Below are 19,580 nucleotides of genomic sequence, written 5' to 3'. Positions count from 1 at the left end.
GCAATGGTTGATTGACGCTCACCCATGAACATCTTGGCTTGGAAGCCAGTTCCTCTGGTAAACTTTTCCTTACTGACCCACCACAAGACTAGCTAGTATTTCCTATTTTGTGCTCCCAAAGCTCCCTTTAGAGTACTTATGTCTAATTATAATAATAATTGCCCTTGTGAGTATGTCCTTTGTGCCAGGCGGTTCTAAGCATGTTGCAGGCATTCATTCATTTCCTGAGATGATTGTTTTACTGTTATTTGATGAATGTCCATCTTCCCTGTTGGACTTTAAATTTCCTGGGGCAGGAACCCTCTCTCTGTGTGACTTGTTTGATGCAGTATCTTCAGCCCCCAGTAGAGCACTGGGCTTAGGGTAGAGCTCAACACATTTTTTTCTTTTTACGAAAATGAATTCACTGAGGTCTAGAGATGTTAAAATACTTGCCCAAGGTCCTGCTTGCCAAGATGTGCCTTTGGGAATGTGATCTTCCTTTTCAAGCCTCCTTACAGGGTTGTAGTGAAGATGGAATGGGATAAGGCAGGTGAAGCAATTGGAATATATTAAGTGCTCAATTAATAAGGACCTGTCATTGTTTTTCTCAAATTGAGGGTAGGATCTGCCCTCTGGTGTCTGGGAAAGAAATTGTGGGTCCAGCTTACCTAAGGAGAAGGGGATAAAAGCTTCATTCTTCTTCAATGCCCCATTGGCATCCAGAAAGTGGTCAGGATTGAAGGCGTCTGGTTTTTCAAAGTAGTGTGGGTCATGGAGAGCAGTGCTCAGGATGAGATATACCTCCGTGTCCTGAGGGAGGATCACAAGATCAAAAGATACTGTCATTCCCTTCCCACCCTCCACACACACACACCACAAAAAAAGAAAAGACAAAACAAAACAAGGGGACTCAATTGAGACGTTTCAAAAAGGTTGAGTTTGGGGATTAAGAGAATCCAGGATGCCCACAGAGGAAGGATGTGGGGTTCCAGCCGGTCTTACCTTGGGGATGATGTACCCTCGGAAGCTGGTCTGTTGTGTGACAATGTGGGGCACACCCATGGGGAGAAGGTCAGCAAATCTCTGAATCTCATGGATGACTGCCTCTGTGTATGGCATTTTGGCTCGGTCATCAAGCGCTGGAGGGCGATGTGGGCCAATCACCTGTTCAATCTCCTTGTAGACTCTCTCTGCAGAGGAAAGAACACGAATGAATCTCATTTTAAAGAGGCATTTCAGGCCGGGCATGGTGGCTCATGCCCATAATACCAGCATTTTGGGAGACTGAGGCAGGTGGATTGCTTGAGGTCAGGAGTTCAAGATGAACCTGGCTAACATGGGAAAACCCCATCACTACTAAAAATACAAACAATTAGCCGGGTGTGGTGGTGCACGCCTGTAGTCCTAGCTACTCAGGAGGCTCAGGTAGGAGATTCGCTTGAACCCAGGAGTTGGAGGTTGCAGTGAGCTGAGATCATGCCACTGCACTCCAGCCTGGGTGACAGAGCAAGACACCTTCTCAAAAGAAAAAAAAGAAAACAAAAATTTTAAAAAGAGACCTTTCAGCAGGGACATTACTTCCTCTTCAACAATGAAAAACCTATAGTAAAGGGTTAGATCCTTGATACCCCTCAAAGCAATCGGCATGGGGTGAGGGGAGGAGGGAGGAAGCAACAAGAAGTCTCACTGCTTGAAACCTAATGAATATTAGGGATCCTCTACCCACATGCAAAGGTACACACCCATGTGCACACACACACCACGATTTTACATGGAATTTCAGATTAAGAACAACCACTCAAAACACCCTCTCTAAGACGAGTAGAAAATAAACTAATATTTATTTTGTGTATAATATACATGAGACACTATTCTTGGTTCTCAGAAACATAGCAGTGTAATAGAACAATAGATGAATCCATGAAAACTGGATAGACAAATAAATATATAAATCAATCAGTCAATAGATTAACTCATGGATGGAAAGATGGATGAATAAATGAACAAATGAATAAATGGATGTATAGATTTACTTATCAATTAGTAGATGGATTGCTTAATTAATCACTAATGAATGGTCCATAGAGAAATCAATGAAACCAATTAATGAATAATCATATGAATGGCTAGATTTACGGAAGAACAAGTGAATACATAAATTAGTGAAGTATGAGTAAATAAAGGAATAAAGGAATGGCTGAATTGATTGATAAATAGATCAGAGGTGAATAAATGAGTGAATTATTGTGATAAATGAAGGAACGCATGGATGGAATAAGGGTGAATTGAAAGATTGACTGATGCAAGGATAAGGGTGAAACCTAGTTCATGGAAGGATGGATGAATGCATGAATGAATGAATGAATGAGCTAATGAATCAATGACAAATAGTCCATCAACATATCACTATTTCAGAGGATCAACTTGTGGATCAAGTAATTCAAATAAATGAATGACAGTATATGTCTTTGGATGAATCATAAATCAAAGAATCAGTGAGTATACATTCTTTAATTAATGAATTAAAGAATGAATAGATGAAAAGATAATTAGATGAATGGATCAATTTTAAAGTGATGGCACAGAAAGTCAAATATTGCATGTTCTCGCTCATAAGTGAGTGCTACAAAATGTGTACACATGGACATAGAGAGAGGAATGATAGACAGTGAAGACTCAGAAGAGTGAGGGAGCAGAAGGGGGTGAATGATGAGAAATTACTTAATGGGTACAATGTACATTGTTTGGGTGATAAATACCCTAACAGCCATAACTTGACCACTACAAAACTTGGGCATGTAACAGAACTGCATATGTACCCCTTAAATTTGTACATCATGAGGTCAGGAGATCGAGACCATCTGGGCGAACACGGTGAAACCCCGTCTCTACTACAAATACAAAAGATTAGCTGAGTGTGATGGTGGGCACCTGTAGTCCTGGCTACTTGGAAAGCTGAGAAGGGGAGAATGGTGTGAATCCTGGAAGTGGAGCTTGCAGTGAGCCAAGATCATGCCACTGCACTCCAGCCTGGGCAACACAGTGAGACTCTGTCTCAAAAAAAAAAAAAAAAAAAAAAAAAAAAAAAAAAAACCAAACAAAGAAAAAAACAACTTAGAACAAAAAATCCTTAAGTGATGGAAGAAACCAGTGGGAGAACGTATGGACAGGTTCTTCATGCGTCCATGCATCCACCAACAGAATTGGCTTGGTTGGAAGCTAGTCCAAAGCCTGCAGTGCTCCCAGAATAGGAAGCCAGCATCCACTCTCTCATCCAGGTGGTATCCATAGCCCCATTTCTACAGTTCGGAAGGAGCTCAGAGGACCCCCTTGATTGGCCGTCCCTTGCCCACCTGCGACATGAGGGTATTTGAGCATGAGCAGGAAGCCGTAGCGGAGAGTGGTGCTGGTGGTCTCAGTGCCAGCAAAGAAGAGCGAGAGCGTGTTGAGGATGAGGTTCTGGTGGCTGAATTCACTGTGTGGGTTGGATTTCTCCTGCGTCCACAGTAGGGAGGGGAGAGGAGGGTCAGGGGAGGCTGTAGCCTTGCTGTGCACACGCCCGTCTCCCTGGCTGCCCTCTGTTTGCCTAAAGGTCTTTGACACTATCTGGCTCAGTGTGCTTTTCTCTGTCCTCTACATGTCCAGCCGCATATCTCTAACTCGTCTCTCTCAGCCTTTCTTTACTCTGCCTGGCTCTGTTTCTATCTCTCTCCACATCTCTTTGATGTGTTTCTCTCTTTTTGTCTCCCAGTCTCTTTCTGCCTCTGAGTCTTTTCTTCTGTTGCTGTATTTTTGTCCCTTACCCTGAATTCCTTCCTCAGCCAATCTTCTCTCTCTTTCTCTCTCTCTGTCCCTCTCCCTCTCTCCCCACCTCCCCTCTCTCTCTATCTCAGTTCCTCCTCCCTATTTTCTCCTTCCTTTCACCTCATCTTTCTTTCCTTCCTCATCTCCTCTCCTCCCTTTCACTATTCTCCCCTCCCTAGTCTTTGTTCTTCCCTCCCCCTCTTCCCCTTCCCTACCACTTTTCCCTCCCTCTTCTCACCTCTCCGCCTTGCCCTCCCTCTCCTCCCCTCCCTTTTCCCTCTCCCAGACCACACTTTTTCCATTTGGAGCAGGTAGCTGTCGATGAGGTCCTGGGGGGCGCTGGGGTCCAGGGTTTCACGGTGCTTCTCCACACTGTGGCCAATAAAAGCATTGATTTCCTGCAGGTTTTTGTAGACTTGCCTGTGTACCCCAGGAAAGTATTTCAAGAAGCCAGACAAGAGCTCAAACAGCTACAAGAAAGAAGGGGTGGTGAGGTTTGCCTAGGGCTGAGTGAGCAGGTCACAGGGAGAGGGCCCTTTCTGGGCCCCAATACCTCCATGGGAACCCCCCTTCCCCACTCTCCTCTGCCTCTGAACCCCTCACTCACTGACTCTATGTCTCATTTGATCTGTTATTCTCACATTTACCTCTTTCTGCATCTTCCTCCCTCATCCTTCTGTCTTTTCTTGGCCTCTGCCCCATCTCCCTGCCTCTCTCCTTTCTATCTCTTTGTCTCTGTCTCGCTTCCTTTCTGTGCCACTCATTGTCTACCTCAGCCTGTTTATTTGTCTTTCTCATACTTCTCTCTCCCTCTTCCCACCTCTCCTCATCTCCCTTGCTGTGTCGGACATTGATAAAATGATTCTTACACAAGATAAGCCTGTTGACACTTTAGGACTATGTATTTTGGAGCATATCTCTATTACTTTGATGAAGAATGGAATGCCTAATTTATTGCAAATAATTGCAAAATGCAAACGTATATACTGAGATGTAAAATTCCTTCTTAATCTCTCCTTCTAGAGATGACCATTGTTAACTGTCTGGTGGGTCTCCTTCCAGACTTTTCTCTGTGGTTCTCAATGGGAGGAGAACATTAGAATTATTGGTCGGGCTTGTTACAAATAATCACTTTGGGCCCCATCCCAGACTTTCCAGATCAGACCGTCTGGAAAGTAGGGTCCTGAAAATCCATAACTGTGACAATCCCACATGTGAATCCAACATACACCCTTAGTTAATAGAGGTAGCTATGTTGACCAGCCTGGCCAACATGGTGAAACCCCATCTCTATTAAAATACAAGAAAAGAGCCAGGTGTGGTGGAGCTCGCCTGCAGTCCCAGCTACTTGTGAGGCTGAGGCACGAGAATTGCTTGAACGTGGGAGGTGGAGGTGGCAGTGAGCCGAGATCACAGTACTGTACTCCAGCCTGGGCAACAGAGCAAGATACTGTCTCGAAACAACAAACCAACAAACTACTGCTATGCATACTGTTCTGCAGCTTGATATTCTTAAATTTGATATGTAATAGGCACATTTCCATGTTAATAAGGAGACTTTTAGTATTTTAAAAGAACAGAAGGTTACCTTTATAATCTGGGGAATGTTTTTTTTTAAAAAAAAAAACAAAACAAAAACAAAACAACAACAACAACAAAAAAAAACAGGTAGAAGGAGAAATGGGAGAAAATGAAGAAATCCTTCCTGTCATGCATCCTTGATTTTCTTCAGGTGAGGAGCTTTACCAAAGACAGAGAAGCAAGGATACAGAAGAACGAGGAGCAGGCTGGGCACGGTGGCTCACGCCTGTAATTCCAGCACTTTGGGAGGCCAAGACGGGCAGATCACTTGAGGTCAGTAATTCGAGATGAGCCTGGCCAACACGGTGAAACCCCGTCTCTACTAAAAACACAAAACAATTAGCTGGGCGTGGTGACAGGCCTGTAATCCCAGCTACTCAGGAGGCTGAGGCAGGGGAATTGCTTGAACCAGGGAGGTGGAGGTTACAGTGAGCTGAGATTGCACCACTGCACTCCAGCCTGGACCACAGAGTGAGACTCCATTTCAAAAAAAAAAAAAAAAAAAAAATTTGCCAGATGTGGTGGCACATGCCTGCAGTCCCAGCTACTTGGGAGGCTGAGGCAGGAGAATCACTTGAACCTGGGAGGTGGAGGTTGTAGTAAGCAAGATGGCACCACTGCACCCCAGCCTGGATGAGAGAGTGAGACTCTGTCTAAAAAAATAATAATAATAACAAAAATGACATCCAGGAGCAGAAGAGTAGAGATGAAGCCCAAAGCCTGATTCGTTCTCTCTCTCCCTCTCTTTCACACTCATTCTCATCAACTCTGTCTCTCAGGATCTCTTGATCTCTTTGATCTCTGCCCTTCTTTGTCTTGTTTTTGCTCATCTTCCTTCTCTCAGTCTCTCTCTGACTCTATTTCTGCCTCCACATCATGCCCCATTCTCTCTCTCACTGTCTCTATCCCTGTCTCACCATCTCCCCTCCCTCCAGGTCTCCATGTCTCTGACTCTCCACGTGGTCTCTGCCTTTCTTCCAGCGATAAGCTGCATTTCTGGGCCCCCAAGACAAGTCATCCTTTTCTCGTGTGTCCTGGATGTTCACCTCGCCCCTACCCTCCCTCTCCTTCTCCCTCTCCCTGACCTGGCCGAATATAGAACTGGTGAGTGAGAAAGTATTGTAGAACAAGTTCAGCATCTTCAGGAACTCTTGATCTTGGTAGTGGAAGCGTTTTCCAAAGACGATGGAGCAGATGATGTTGGCGGTAATGGAATGGAAGAGGAAGGTGGGGTCCACGAGGGCTCCTAGGAAGAAGCAGCAGATCTAGGACACAGACTGAAGGACCTGGGGAACATCAGGTTGTCACCCATCTCCGTGTGATTGTCTGCCATCACTCAGTAATGATAACCATAAGAATAACCATAACAGCTAATTCTGTATCAGCACTTCACACATAATTCCATTGAATTCTCTCTACAACAATGTGAGGCAGATGCAATCTGATTATTAGCTCCAATTTTTAGATGGGCAGACAGAGAGGCTGAGTAATTTGACTAAAGTTGCACAGTCACTCATTACTGAGGCCAGGATTTAGACCCAGGCAATGCAGCTATAGAGTCCATGCAGCCGGTTCTCACTCTACACCTCCTCTCAGGCCCCACCTCTGACTCTGGGAGCGAATACAGTTAAATCCCACAGATAGGAGCTGGGCAGAGTAGGTGTTCAATCAATTGCTTGTATAAATGAAAAAGCCCTGGGTGGGCACAGGGGCTTATACCTCTAATCCCAGCACTTTGGGAGCCTGAGGCAAAAGGATCAGGAATTCAAGACCAGCCTGGGCAACATACGGAGACCATGTCTCTATAAAAAAAAATTTAAAAATGTAGCCAGACATGGTGGCACATGCCTGTCGTCCCAATTGAAGGAGTCCAGGGGGCTGAAGTAGGAGGATCACTTGGGCCCAGGAGTTTGAGGCTGCAGTGAGCTGTGATGGTGCCACTGCACTCCAACCTGGGTAACAGAGGGAGACCCCGTCTCTAATTTAAAAAAAATAAAAAACCATCTTTCTACCCCTACCTATTACTCCCCATTCATCTCTTCTTTTCACATATAGGGCTCTCAAGTCTTCTGGGAATTGTTCTGCACTTGTTAATTGATACCTGTATACACCAGGCTCAGCCCTGGCTCCAGCTGGAGGGTGATCTGTGAACGCCCAAGAACATCAGGTTGGCGCAGCCTCTCTCTGGGTCTCACTTGCCTGTCTTCTCTCATTCCTCTGCAGACCTTTTCCTGAGCCTTGTCTGTCTCTCTAATTTTCTCTGCCTCAGTTTCTCTTTGCCTTTGTTTCTTTCTGTCTCTCTGTGTGTATATTTGTCTCCCTCCTACTTTTTTTTTTTTTTTGGAGACAGAGTCTCACTCTGTCATGTAGGCTGGAGTGCAGTAGTGTGATCTCAGCTCACTGCAACCTCTATTTCCCGGACTCAAGCAATTCTTCTGTCTCAGCCTCCTGAGTAGCTGGGATTAGAGGCACATGCTACCAAGCCTGACTAATTTTTGGAGTTTTAGTAGAGATGGGGTTTCACCATGTTGGCCAGGCTGGTCTTGAACTCCTGACCTCAAGTGATCCACCCACCTCAGACTCCCAAAGTGCTGGGATTACAGGCATGAGCAGCCACCATGCCCAACCTATATTTCTTTGTTTTGGTCCCTCCATCTGTCTCTTTCCTCCTGCCTGTGTCACTCTGTTTCTTCCTGTCCTTCTCTTCAGTCTTCTTGTCCCTGTTTTCGTATAGCTCCTTTGTCTCTACCTCCCCACATAGCCTCTGCATTTATGTACCAGAGTCTCCGAAGACATTTTGATGAGAGATGGGAAACACCTGGCATGAATGAGATGGAGGTGCTAGCCAGAGACCCGTCACCTGTATTTCCCACAGACACCAAGTTATGGAGAACTCAGAAACAACCTAGTGCTTCTTTCATGACCCCTCCAGCTGCACCAGGGCGGAACAGCCCACCCGGCCTGTTTGCTCACTGCCAGCTCATCAGCACTGCACCCAGCGCAAGGAAAATACAGTTCATTATCTGTTAAATGTCTGTAGTTTTTTCTTTTCTCTCTTTGCTTTCTTTTATATAATTTCTGTCTTTGTCTTCGATAGACACAATTGATCCATGAAAATATATGTCTTTGAGGATTTGTTTGTTTGTTTGTTTGTTTGTTTGAGACAGGGTCTTGCTCTGTTGTCCAGGCTGGAATGTAGTGGCACAATCACAGCTCACTGCAGCCTCAACCTCCTGGGCTCAAGGGATAGCATAGTCCCACCATAGCCTCCTAAATAGCTGGGACTATAGGCACACACCACCATGCCTGGCTCATTTCTTTTCTATATTGTGTACAGACAGGATCTCATCATGTTGCCCAGGCTGTTCTCTAACTCTTGGCCTCAAGCAATCTTCCCGCCTGAGCTTCCCAAAGTACTGGGATTACAGGTGAGAGTCATCGCATCCAGCCTCTTTGAGCAATTCTTGGACATTATACACCTGGCATCTCTTTCTTTCCCTGGCTCTCTGTGTTTCTCTCCTGCCCATCCCCAACCCTCTCTATTCCCCTGTCTCTCTCCCTCTCTGTCCCTATCCCTCTGTCTGATGGTGTCTCCGGTTTCGTCTGTCTCTGTCTCTGCCCACATATACCTCTCTTTCTACTCCCGTGCACCTGCATCTCTCAGTGTTTCGTTGTCTTTCTTTCTTATTCACCTCCCAGGACTCACCCTTGGATTTCCGAAGCTCCTCTATCAGACACTGAGCCTCCTCCTGAATCCGCTCCTCCACACTCCGCTTTCCCATCCCGAAGTCCCTCATGGTGGTCAGAGAGAATCGCCGAAGCACCTTCCAGCGGTTTCCATTGGCAAAGACCACGCCTGGGGTGTGGGGGAGGTGTGGGTGGGTTGCACAGGAAGTTGGAAGAAGGCTCTGAGTCCTTCTTCCCCCCATATCCTCCCTTCCCTGAAGCATCCCCCACCCGCCCCCTCCCAGTGCCTCTGAGGCCCTCACCATATCCCTGGAATACTGGGTCGACGATGGCGATTTTTCCCCGGCCAGAGAAGGCCTCAGCATTGTCCACCAGGGCCTCCCGTATGGCCTCTACTCCACACAGCATGACCACGGGCCTCGGTCCCAGGTGTACTGTGAAGACGTCCCCATATTTCTCTCGGAACTGCCAATCACATCCACACCCGGGGTGGCTGTTAGTCAGCATACACCTCAGTTGTAAAACCATCAAAATACTTACATAAGAGATTGGTAATTAGCCCCTCCCCAACATCCGCCTTCCCAGGCTGCCCTTTCCCCTGCCAGGACCCAGCGACTAAGCGTTAACGGTTAATGGTATCCAAGGGAGAGAATATAGTCATGGGTTCTTAGTTTCTGTTTCCTGTTGGGCCAGTAAAGCCCCTTCCTCATCCTTCTTTTCTGTGTATCAGTAGAGACAGAAACTGAAAACCATGGCCTCTGGCTGTTAAAAGACAAACAAAACAAAACAACAACAAAATAAGGCGGGTTGGACAAGCTTAGGTTAATGGGTGGCCCAGCCAGGGTCTGCTCTGATTGGCTGATGCCCTAAACAGTAGCGATGGTTGGTAAAATACGATGAATATCACTCCCATCCTATACTTCCTACGATCCGTGGTTTTGCTTTTTGCGGTTTCGGTTACCTGCATCTAACCGCAGTCTGAAAATATTAAATGGAAAATTCCAGAAATAAACAATTCATAAGTTTTAAGTTGTGCATCATTCTGAGGAGGATGATGATTGTCTCTCACCATCGACTCTGCCCCACCCAGGACAGGAATCATCCTTTGTCCACCACGTCTGCACTGTGTATACCACCCTCCCTATATAATGTGATTGTATAGGAAAAAATCCGTATGCATAGGGTTCAGTATTATGTGGGGTTTCAGGCATCCACTGGGGGTCTCAGAAAATATCTCCAGTGGATAAGGTGGGATTAGTGTGCAGCCACTTGGGGAACTGCTGGGCAGTATTTCCTGAAGCTGAACAAATGGATACGCAGGAAACCAGCCACTTCACTCCCAGGTACATGCCCAACAAAAATGTGTACGTGTATTCACCAAAAAATGAACAAAGTAGTCACAGAAGTTTTCTTAATAAAATACTCATCAACATAGATATAGAGAAACAATGAGGGTTTCACATAGTAGAATACTATACAATAATGAAAAAGAACAGACTACAGCTACACTCGATAAGGTGGCTGAAACTCACAGGCATAATGTTGAGTGAAAGCAACTAGACACAAAAGAGTCCATGCATCATAATTTTATGTGTATGAAGTTCAAACACAGGGCCGGGCGCGGTGACTCACATCTGTAATCCCAGCACTTTGAGAGGCCAAGGCGGGCTGATCACGAGGTCAGGAGTTCAAGTCCAACCTGACCAACATGGTGAAACCCCGTCTCTACTAAAAATACAAAAATTAGCCAGGCGTGGTGGTCCTTGCCTGTAGTCCCAGCTACTTGGGAGGCTGAAACAAGAGAACTGTTTGAGCCCAGGGAGGTGGAGGTTGCAGTGAGCCGAGATTGTGCCACTACATTCCAGCCTGGGTGACAGCACAAGACTCCATCTCATAAACAAACAAACAAACAAAGAAAAAGAAGTTCAAACACAGATAAAATCAATCCATGATCAAGGTGGTAGGTGGATAGTGACTACAAAAGAATAGGGTGAGGGGTTTTGAGGAACTCTTGCTACTTGGCCTGCATGTCAGTTACATGAGTGTGTTCTGTGTGTGAAAATTCGTTGAGCTGTGCACTTTTTACGGTGATGTTCAACTTCAATAAAAACTTGACAAAAAATCATAAAATGGTTAACTACTTAAAATGCCCTGCATTGATCTCTGCAAAGCCCCTTCACTGCTCTCCAGGCTTACAAGCTTACACCCCTTAACAATTGTTTCAGTGCCCCACAAGCCAGGGTAACCCCACTAAAATGTAAAATAATTAATATCCCTGTGCTCACCAAGGCCTCCAATACTCCCACTTTGCTGAGAATAAGATCTGAAGTCTCCACAGATGGTTCACATGGTCCTACATGATGTGGCCCCATTACCTCTCTGACTTCTCCTCCCACTCATTCCTCCATGTTGTTCCCTGAGATTTTTCCTGCTTCAGGATTCTTGCAACCACCCCTGCCTCCTTCTGGTGCCTTCCACCTGAATCTTTCCTGGTCCCAGCTCAGAAACAAAGCAGAAGGAGTCTTTCCTTAACCACTCAACCTAACGTAGTTCTCATCACCTTCTGAAATAACCCCCTGCTTAATCATAGCTCTTGTCCAACTAACAGTTCCTTATCTGTTTATTTTTTGCTTATCTGTCTCCGCCAATGGAATGTCCATGAGCACAGTGACCTCGTATGTCTTGTCCAAGATGCCACATCATCAATTCCTAGAATATTTCCTGGTACATAGAAAGTGCCCAGTGAATTGTTACTGGATTTGTGAATAAATGAATGAGTGGATCAAGGTAGTTGCCATTTAATGAGCACTTATTATATACTAGCTGTATGCAATATCCCATTTAATCCTCACAACCACCTTAGGGGCACACCTTCTTATTGTCATGATCTCAACTGACAGAAGAGAAAACTGTGACTCAATGCATAAGAGCTGAATCTGAGACATGAGCCTGCATCCCTCTGACTCCAAAAGGAATCTGGAAGCTTATTGGGAAATGGAAAAGCAACAGCACCACCCTCCTCAGCCTTGACACACACTTGCTCATGCCCTCCCTCTTTACCGTACCCCCAAAGAGATGCAATCATAATAGACGGTCGTGAATACCTAGAAGATCCTTGGAAGGTTTATGAAAGAGTTTTAGGGAGTCTGTGAAGCCTCACAACTTTATGCAAACATGTATGTGCCTATTTAGAAATGGGGGCCACAGCTTCAATCAGACTCTCAGAGGATTTCATCATCCACAAATTGTTAAGCAGCTTTAGTCTAGGAGGGCTTTGGAGACAGACCTCCTGCTGGATCTCAGCTTCCCCTTTTCCCATCTGTGTGACACTGGACAAGGGCTTTCCCCAGGCTGAGCATCACCATCCCTACTTTTTTTTTTTTGAGACAGAGTTTCACTCTTGTTGCCCAGGATGGAGTGCAATGGTGCAACCTCGGCTCAGGGCAACCTCCGCCTCCTGGGATCAAGCAATTCTCCTGCCTCAGCCTCCCAAGTAGCTGGGATTACAGACATGTGCCACAACGCCCAGCTAGTTTTCTGTTTTTTTTTAGTACAGATGGGATTTCTCCGTGTTGATCAGGCTGGTCTCGAACTCCTGACCTCAGGTGATCCCCCCGCCTTGGCCTCCCAAAGTGCTGAGACTACAGGCATGAGCTGCTGTGTCTGGCCACCATCCCTACTTCTAAGAAGAGGGCAGCACCTCACCTTGTCCACAGGTAGTTGTAAATGACACCTGGACCATGACAACACAGATAATTCCCAGCCACATTACTCTAGTGAGAAAATTAAGTCCATTGATTCACATGATAGCGTGATAGTCTTGTGACACGTGGAAAATGATGGAAAGAAAACAATAGGCACTTGGGACCTTCACCTATGTGATGCAGCTCTATTTGGTGGGGAGGGATCCCCAGATCTGCGACCCCCTACCGGGGGCCAGGCAGCACTTTACAGGCCCTGGCCGACTGCCAGTTCTGCTGAGTCAGGCTTGGAGCTTTCGCTCACTGACTCCTTCATTTGTTCCCGGACACATATTTACTAAACGCCTACTGTGTACCAGGCACTATGTTCAGCACTGTGCTGAGACCTCACAGGCCTTCCTTGTCTGGAAGTGTGAGGGAGAGCTCAGCCACAGGTTCACAGGTAAATGCAGCACTGTCGAGGACATAGGCTCAGTAAGGAGGGGCAGCTGGTGTATGAGAGCATATGGTGGGGACCTGGGGCCAGGAAGTCTTCTCAAGGGAGCTGCTGCCTGCCTGGATAGCTAAGGAACCCCAATAATGAAGAATGGACACTGTTCTTGAACTGACATAAACCAAGATGACCCACCCACATCCTCAAGAAACAACAACAACAACAAAACAAACTATTTGCCCCAAGTCCTCCCTGTGAGATCATGGAAATCTCTGCTGCAATAAAGAAGGGGAGAGGGTCAAACATGTCTATTCAAAACTTATCCCAATGCTTTGGGAAGTTGAGGCAGAAGGATTGCTTCAGGCTAGGAGTTCGAGACCAGCCTAGGCAACATAGTGAGACTCTCCCCCAAACCCGCCCTACAAAAATAAAAATAAATAGTGGAGCATGGTGGCTCATAGTTATAGTCCCAGCTACTCTGGAGGCTAAGGTGGGAGAATCTCCTGAGCCCAAGGGGCTTTCAGTGAGCTATGGACTGGTGCCATTGCACTCCAGCCTGGTGGTTAACAAGACTTGAGACCCTGTCCTCAAAACAGTTTAAAATGAAAAAAATTCTTCAATATCATTCGCTGACAAGGCCTCCACTTCTATGAACTAACAAGTTAAGCCACAAAAATCCTTTTGAAAACTCATTCTTAGGCAAATACGAATTTCACTGACAGCAGTTTTGCTTGTTTCAGAATTTGTAAAGGATTGGGATATTCAATGACCATACCAGCTCTCAAAAAGAAAGGGGGCCGTGAGATACCAAGAGCTAGAAGGATCAGCAAATTCTGTTAATAGAGGCATGATTGGTGCCCAGGTAGCCTCTGCAGAGCTTGGAAAAAACCCTTAAAGAGAGGGTTCAGTGAATTGTGTAGGATGTCTTTGGCCAGAATTTAAACCTATACACACTTTCCTAAATGTTATCACTCCTCACACTGCAGATGATATATATTTTTTAAGAGACAGGGTCTTGCTCTGTTGCCCAGGCTGGAGTGCAGTGATGTGATCATAGCTCACTGCAGCCTCAAACTGCAGGGCTCGAGTGATCCTCCTGCCTCAGTCTCCCAAGTAGCTGGGACTACAGGCACATGCAACCATGCCTGGCTAAATTTTTAAAACTTTTTGGTAGAGACAGGGTCTTGTTTGGTTGCCCAGGCTCATTTCTAACTCCTGGGTTCAAGCAATCCTTCCACCTCAGCCTCCCAAAGTGTTGGGAATACAGGTATAAGCCACCACGTCTTTGAGTGTTGATCGGTTGGGTGATGAGCCACCCAAACAACATCTTACCTAATTATAAGCCTCCTTGGTTCCCTCCATGGCATTGCCCTGAAAAATCTAAAGGTTCCATAATTTGAGAGTCTATGACCCAATTACCTTGTATCTTCCAGGTAAAGTGACAGCGTCTAACTAACAAACAAAGACCGCGTGTTTTGACTAAATGTCTAAGATAAACATATATGTATGACAAGTATCACATTCATCATTTGTATGTCCATGTATTCTGTGTAAGCAAATACTTTTAAAATTCATAGTAGTATTGGCTTATATACTCTGTACTTGGTATCAGTAAAAGACCATTGATAAGAAAAAAATACTCTATTAATAGCAAAAGGATAACAAGCCTAAGATTCAGGAGTATGGTAACATGGGAGGGGGATGGGGAAGAGGAGGTGGAAGGTATTGTCAGTGTTCTAATTCTCCCATTGGAAAGTGGGTTGATTGATTACTAATAATAAGTAGGTAATTAAACATAAAATCATGCATGGTAAGCAGTGATAAGCCAGGTAAATACTGAGTAAGTGTCAGTTACACATTATAGGGCATTATGTATACTGTTGATAAGCACTCCCCGCCCAGACTCCTTTCCTGCTCTCCCTCTCTCCTCCACTGTCCTGGCACTGACACGGGCTAGTCTTCTCTCTCTCATTGGCACAGCAAAATCTATTTGATTCGTGTCACCATCTCTTTTACCTCATTCTTTCAGGCAGGTACCCAAGGATGTAACAGAGGATGGCAGAGAAGAGTGATATTCTATGCCTGTGGCTCACACCCAGACACCTCTTCATGTTCACTCACCCCTCCAAGGACAGTGCCCTCATGTTCCAATTCAGAGACAGGGTCTCAATCTGTTACCCAGGCTGGAGTGCAATGGCACCATCAAATTACCTGTGTTAACCTATTTAATAAACCAGTGTTATGTACCTGAAATAGAGAAGCATAAATTGCTACTTATGGTACTAAAATTTGTACTTAAGAGGCTGTAATTCCAATGTGATGCTTGTACTCATGGAGATCCTGGATGGCCACCTGGTCCTTCCTGAGTTCTTAAAATTTCCATCACTAAAAGCTCTGCATTCCATGACTCATCACAGAAGAGATAAAATGATCCAAATTATGAAAAAATATTGATGAGGTGACTCTTGTAAGTTTGCTAAATGGTTTATAACTAATATTTGGTTTATCAAATCCATAAGTCTAGTAAGACAACCAAAACCTCAGGCGATATATTTCTGGCACTTGGTGGATCACTTGAACACTTGAAGATGGAGTTAATTCAACTGCCACCTTCACTGCATGTTTTCTGGTTGTATTAAAGGCTTCCTGTGCACAAAGATCAATGCCATAACAGGAGCTAAAAGGTAATTCGAAAGTGTATTTCCTTACTGGGCATTCCTGGGGAACTCTCCAGTGATAGAGGTACTTGCTTCACTAGACAAGTGGTGAAATAGTTAAATAATGTATTGAAGAAGGATTTAATGAAATCAACTATAACCTAATAGTAATAGCAATAAACATTTTAAAATCCGCTTAAAATTGCTGCAAAGTGTGACTGCACCTGACCCTCAAGTTAAGAGACTATTAACAGCCTGTCTTCTCTCTATGGACAGTGGACCTTATCTCTACTCCCCAACTCCACATTTCTCAAAGGTTATTATAGGCCCAGTGAGTTCCTGCACGGCTGCAGGGTCACAAGATCGATAAGTTTAGGTTGCAAGACATGTCTTTCTCAAGATGTAAGAAATGTTAATTAACTGCTTTGTTTCTCACTTCTGTAACTTGCTTCCCGCCTCCCATAGTTCCCGCCTTAAGATGTTTAAAAGGAGGAAAAGCCCTTTGTTTGGGGCTCAGACTTCCTGGATGTGTGTCCGGCTGAACCAGTAATCACCTTAATTTAATAAACTCTGCTGAACTTTTTTCAGTTTCTCCAGTCTTTGATTGTTCTGCAACAGTATTACAAACAAAAGGCATTAGGCAAAGCATGCTGAATTGATTGGAGTCCCTTGGTCAAAGGTATTATTGATTGATGACAATCAGATCCACTCCTACTGGAAAGACATAGATTGATCTCTTGTAAAATAGTAATAGGAAGGCCTATGCCCCTAATAATAGAATCTCATGCATCTCCCACTCATAAACTCTGATATGACTCAATAATGCAAGGCTTTAATCCATTATGCCAAAGCACGTTTTTGCCAGGTAAAAGGAGTCGTTGATGACCCATCAGTCAATGACAGCCAGACCTTTCACGATCTAGAATTTAGTGGTTGGGCCCTTTGGAAATGTCACCAGAGAAACCGTCCTTGAACTCCATTGGAAGGGACCATACCAAGTTCTTCTAAGACTGTCGTTGAACTCCATTGCAAAGGACAGTGCCAAGTTCTTCTCTGTAGCAAAACTTCAGGGTCTAGGATCTTGGATCCACATCTCTCCATTGAAAAGGACCCTTCTAAATTCCTAGAACTGCATGTCTGTTGGAGACCTTAAGGTAAAGCTGTCCGGGGAAGTTTCTCCCCAGATGCAGTTGGCATCCTATATGTGGACAGTTTTTCCGAGATTGTGGATCAAGATTTCTCTTCTATCATGCAAGCATTACCTTTTATCTTTTCTTCCCTGTTTTCTTGCTGTCCTGACCCTTTTCCTTTCCTTACAAGAAAATCCACAGGACTATAATCTGCGAATGGCTTTAGCAAAGGCTTATACTCTAGCAACAAACAAACAAACAAACAAACAAACAAAAAAAAAACAAGCAATTGTTGAGTTTGTGAGTCAATGTCCCAAAATCAGGAAATAATTTCACTGCTGCCAATGCCTCTTCGGGTTCCCAACGGGAATCACCCTCAAACCCCAACGGAGGAGTGGAAAGCTATATCTTGATATTCCAGACATCATTGCCACTTGCTTTTTTGTACTCACTGGAAATATTTGGCAGTGATTATGTTATTAGTTAGTTAATATAATAACAGTTTGTAATAACATATTATTAACTAAGGACATAATCACTACCAAATATAGAAAATGTATCTGAATGATGGCTGCAAAAAGGCATATCGTGCTTCCAGGCATCCCGTATGCAGGACCTGGGGACAACCTATATGGATATGGGTAATTGCGTGTGTAATGTTACTGGATTAAATATGATAAAGTGGCCAGGCGTGGTGGCTCATGCTTGTAATCCCAGCACTTTGGGAGATTGAGATGGGAGGATCACTTGAGGCTAAGAGTTCAAGACCAGCCTGGTCAACATAGCAAGACCCCAACTTTATAATAAATAAATCAATAGGTAAATATAGTAAAGTCTCTTTCTAACTAAATGCAACTATGCACCCTTGCAGCATGCTAGAAAAAGACCACAAAAAAAGTAAGTTTCCCACCTTGTTCAGGAGCTATACAGACTTATGGGTAAACAAATTTAATTGACCTCTGCTCTGATGTTAGTAGGTGACCCTCTTTTCAAACCCCACTTTGGGAGATTGAGATGGGAGGATCACTTGGTTCCTTGGTTCTGCTGAGGTTTGTTTACTGTTCTTTCTCCTCACTGGTCCAGAACTTGCTATTTGTCCTAGCTCACTGCTGCTTTCCAAATTGTTTCCCTGAGAGTTGCTTGATACTTCCCATAGTTAAAAGCCAAAACAGTCAATAACTGAAATTACTGCTGAGAAAAGGTTCCAATGGGGTTCCTGGGTGCTCACTCTTGGTAGTATTGGGGGTGACAGTTGTGTGGAATCTGAGGCTAATCTATACATTAAGGGACATCTTGAATTTTGTAGCCAGCTGAACCTTCAGGGAGTTCAGATGGGTAGAAGCCACTCTCCAAAAAGGGGATGAGAACATTTGTGTTCAACAACGCAATTTTAGATCTCCTCCTTGCTCATCTTGGAGGCTTGTGTATGGTGCTGAACAAAACCGAATATTGCTCTTACCTTTCCTGTGAATTCACTAGTACATATAACTGAATTTAAAATGTGGATGACACTGCTGTTTCTCTAGACACTGTCACCAAATACACTAAGGACATTTCTCGGGGAAAGAGAAGATACGTGTTTACAGGTGCAGCTAACAGTTGGTTTGCAAGCATCCTGAATGGTGATGGCAAGTGATATGGTTTAGCTCTATGTCCTAACCCAAATCTCATCTTGAACTGTAATCCCCAGGTGTGGAGGGAAGGACCTGGTAGGAGGTAATTGGATCTTGGGGGTGGTTTCCCCTATGCTGTTCTTGTGATAGTGAGTGAGTTCTCACAAGATCTGATGGTTTTATAAGAGGCTCTTCCCCCTTTGCTCTCTCTCTCTCTCCTGCCACCTTGTGAAGAAGGTACTTGCGAGTCAGTTACATCCCTTTTCTTTATAAATTACCCAGTCTCAGGTAACTCTTTATAACAGTGTGAGAACGGACTAACACAGCAAGCCTGACTATCCCAAGGTTTTCTACTCTTAATGTTTCTTCTGGTGGATCTCTAGGATACTATGATATGTGTTACCAGGCCAACTACAAATGAATACCTCTTTTAATCAAGTCATTTTATAGCAAGCTATGATCCTTAATCACCGTCATGCCCTGAACAAAGTCTATGACAAATCGGACTCTAATACTATTGAACTATGTTTATTCATAGCTTTGAATCATTCAATTTTGATCAGTTTGGTTCATGGAGACTCCTGGTAAGGTACAGACTTCATTTTCTTTGTATTACCCTCCTGAGAGCCATCATAAGAGTCTCCCTGATGTGTTGTATTTTCTCAAGAGTCTTGACCAGGTGCGGTGGCTCCTACCTGTAATCCTAGCACTTTGGGAGGCCAAGGCAGGTAGATTGCTTGTGCCCAGGAGTTTGAGAGCTGTCTGGACAACATGGCAAAACCCTGTCTCTACAAAAAATACAAAAAGTAGCTGGGCGTGATGGCATGCACCTGTAGTTTCAGCTACTTGGGAGGCTGAGGCAGGAGGATTGCTTGAGCCTTGGGAGTTCAAGGCTACAGTGAGCCATGATCGTGACACAGCACTCCAGCCTGGGTGACAGAGTGAGACCTTGTCTCAAAAAAAAAAAGAGTCTTTTTTTTTTTTTTTTTTTT

General features: G+C 44.6%; 1 protein-coding gene across 6 annotated transcripts in view; it reads right to left on the bottom strand.

The window, feature by feature from the left end:
* The window catches only part of CYP2B6 (cytochrome P450 family 2 subfamily B member 6), a 52,331-nt gene that overhangs the window by 31,601 nt on the left and 1,150 nt on the right, over positions 1-19,580 (bottom strand). For 5 of the 6 annotated variants that reach the window (XR_001887438.1, XR_001887439.1, XM_017882732.1 and 2 more), the window contains exons 2-8: positions 9,357-9,519; positions 9,074-9,223; positions 6,453-6,613; positions 4,080-4,256; positions 3,336-3,477; positions 985-1,172; positions 651-792 (exon numbers count right to left, since the gene is read on the bottom strand). Coding sequence is in view for 4 of the 6 variants with exons in the window: in XM_017882732.1 (XP_017738221.1) it covers positions 651-792; positions 985-1,172; positions 3,336-3,477; positions 4,080-4,256; positions 6,453-6,613; positions 9,074-9,223; positions 9,357-9,519 (1,123 nt within the window). In the remaining 2 variants the exon portion in view is untranslated. Of the gene's footprint in view, positions 1-650; positions 793-984; positions 1,173-3,335; positions 3,478-4,079; positions 4,257-6,452; positions 6,614-9,073; positions 9,224-9,356; positions 9,520-9,594; positions 9,805-19,580 lie in introns of those variants that run through there. The other variant, XM_017882733.1, reaches the window with a different exon arrangement.

This window comes from Rhinopithecus bieti, unplaced genomic scaffold (assembly GCF_001698545.2).
Source record: "Rhinopithecus bieti isolate Rb0 unplaced genomic scaffold, ASM169854v2 scaffold_13621, whole genome shotgun sequence".
In the NCBI taxonomy this organism is placed as follows: Eukaryota; Metazoa; Chordata; class Mammalia; order Primates; family Cercopithecidae; genus Rhinopithecus; species Rhinopithecus bieti.
The sequence above is the reverse complement of the archived record's forward strand: the minus strand, read 5'-3'. Positions and strand labels throughout refer to the sequence as shown.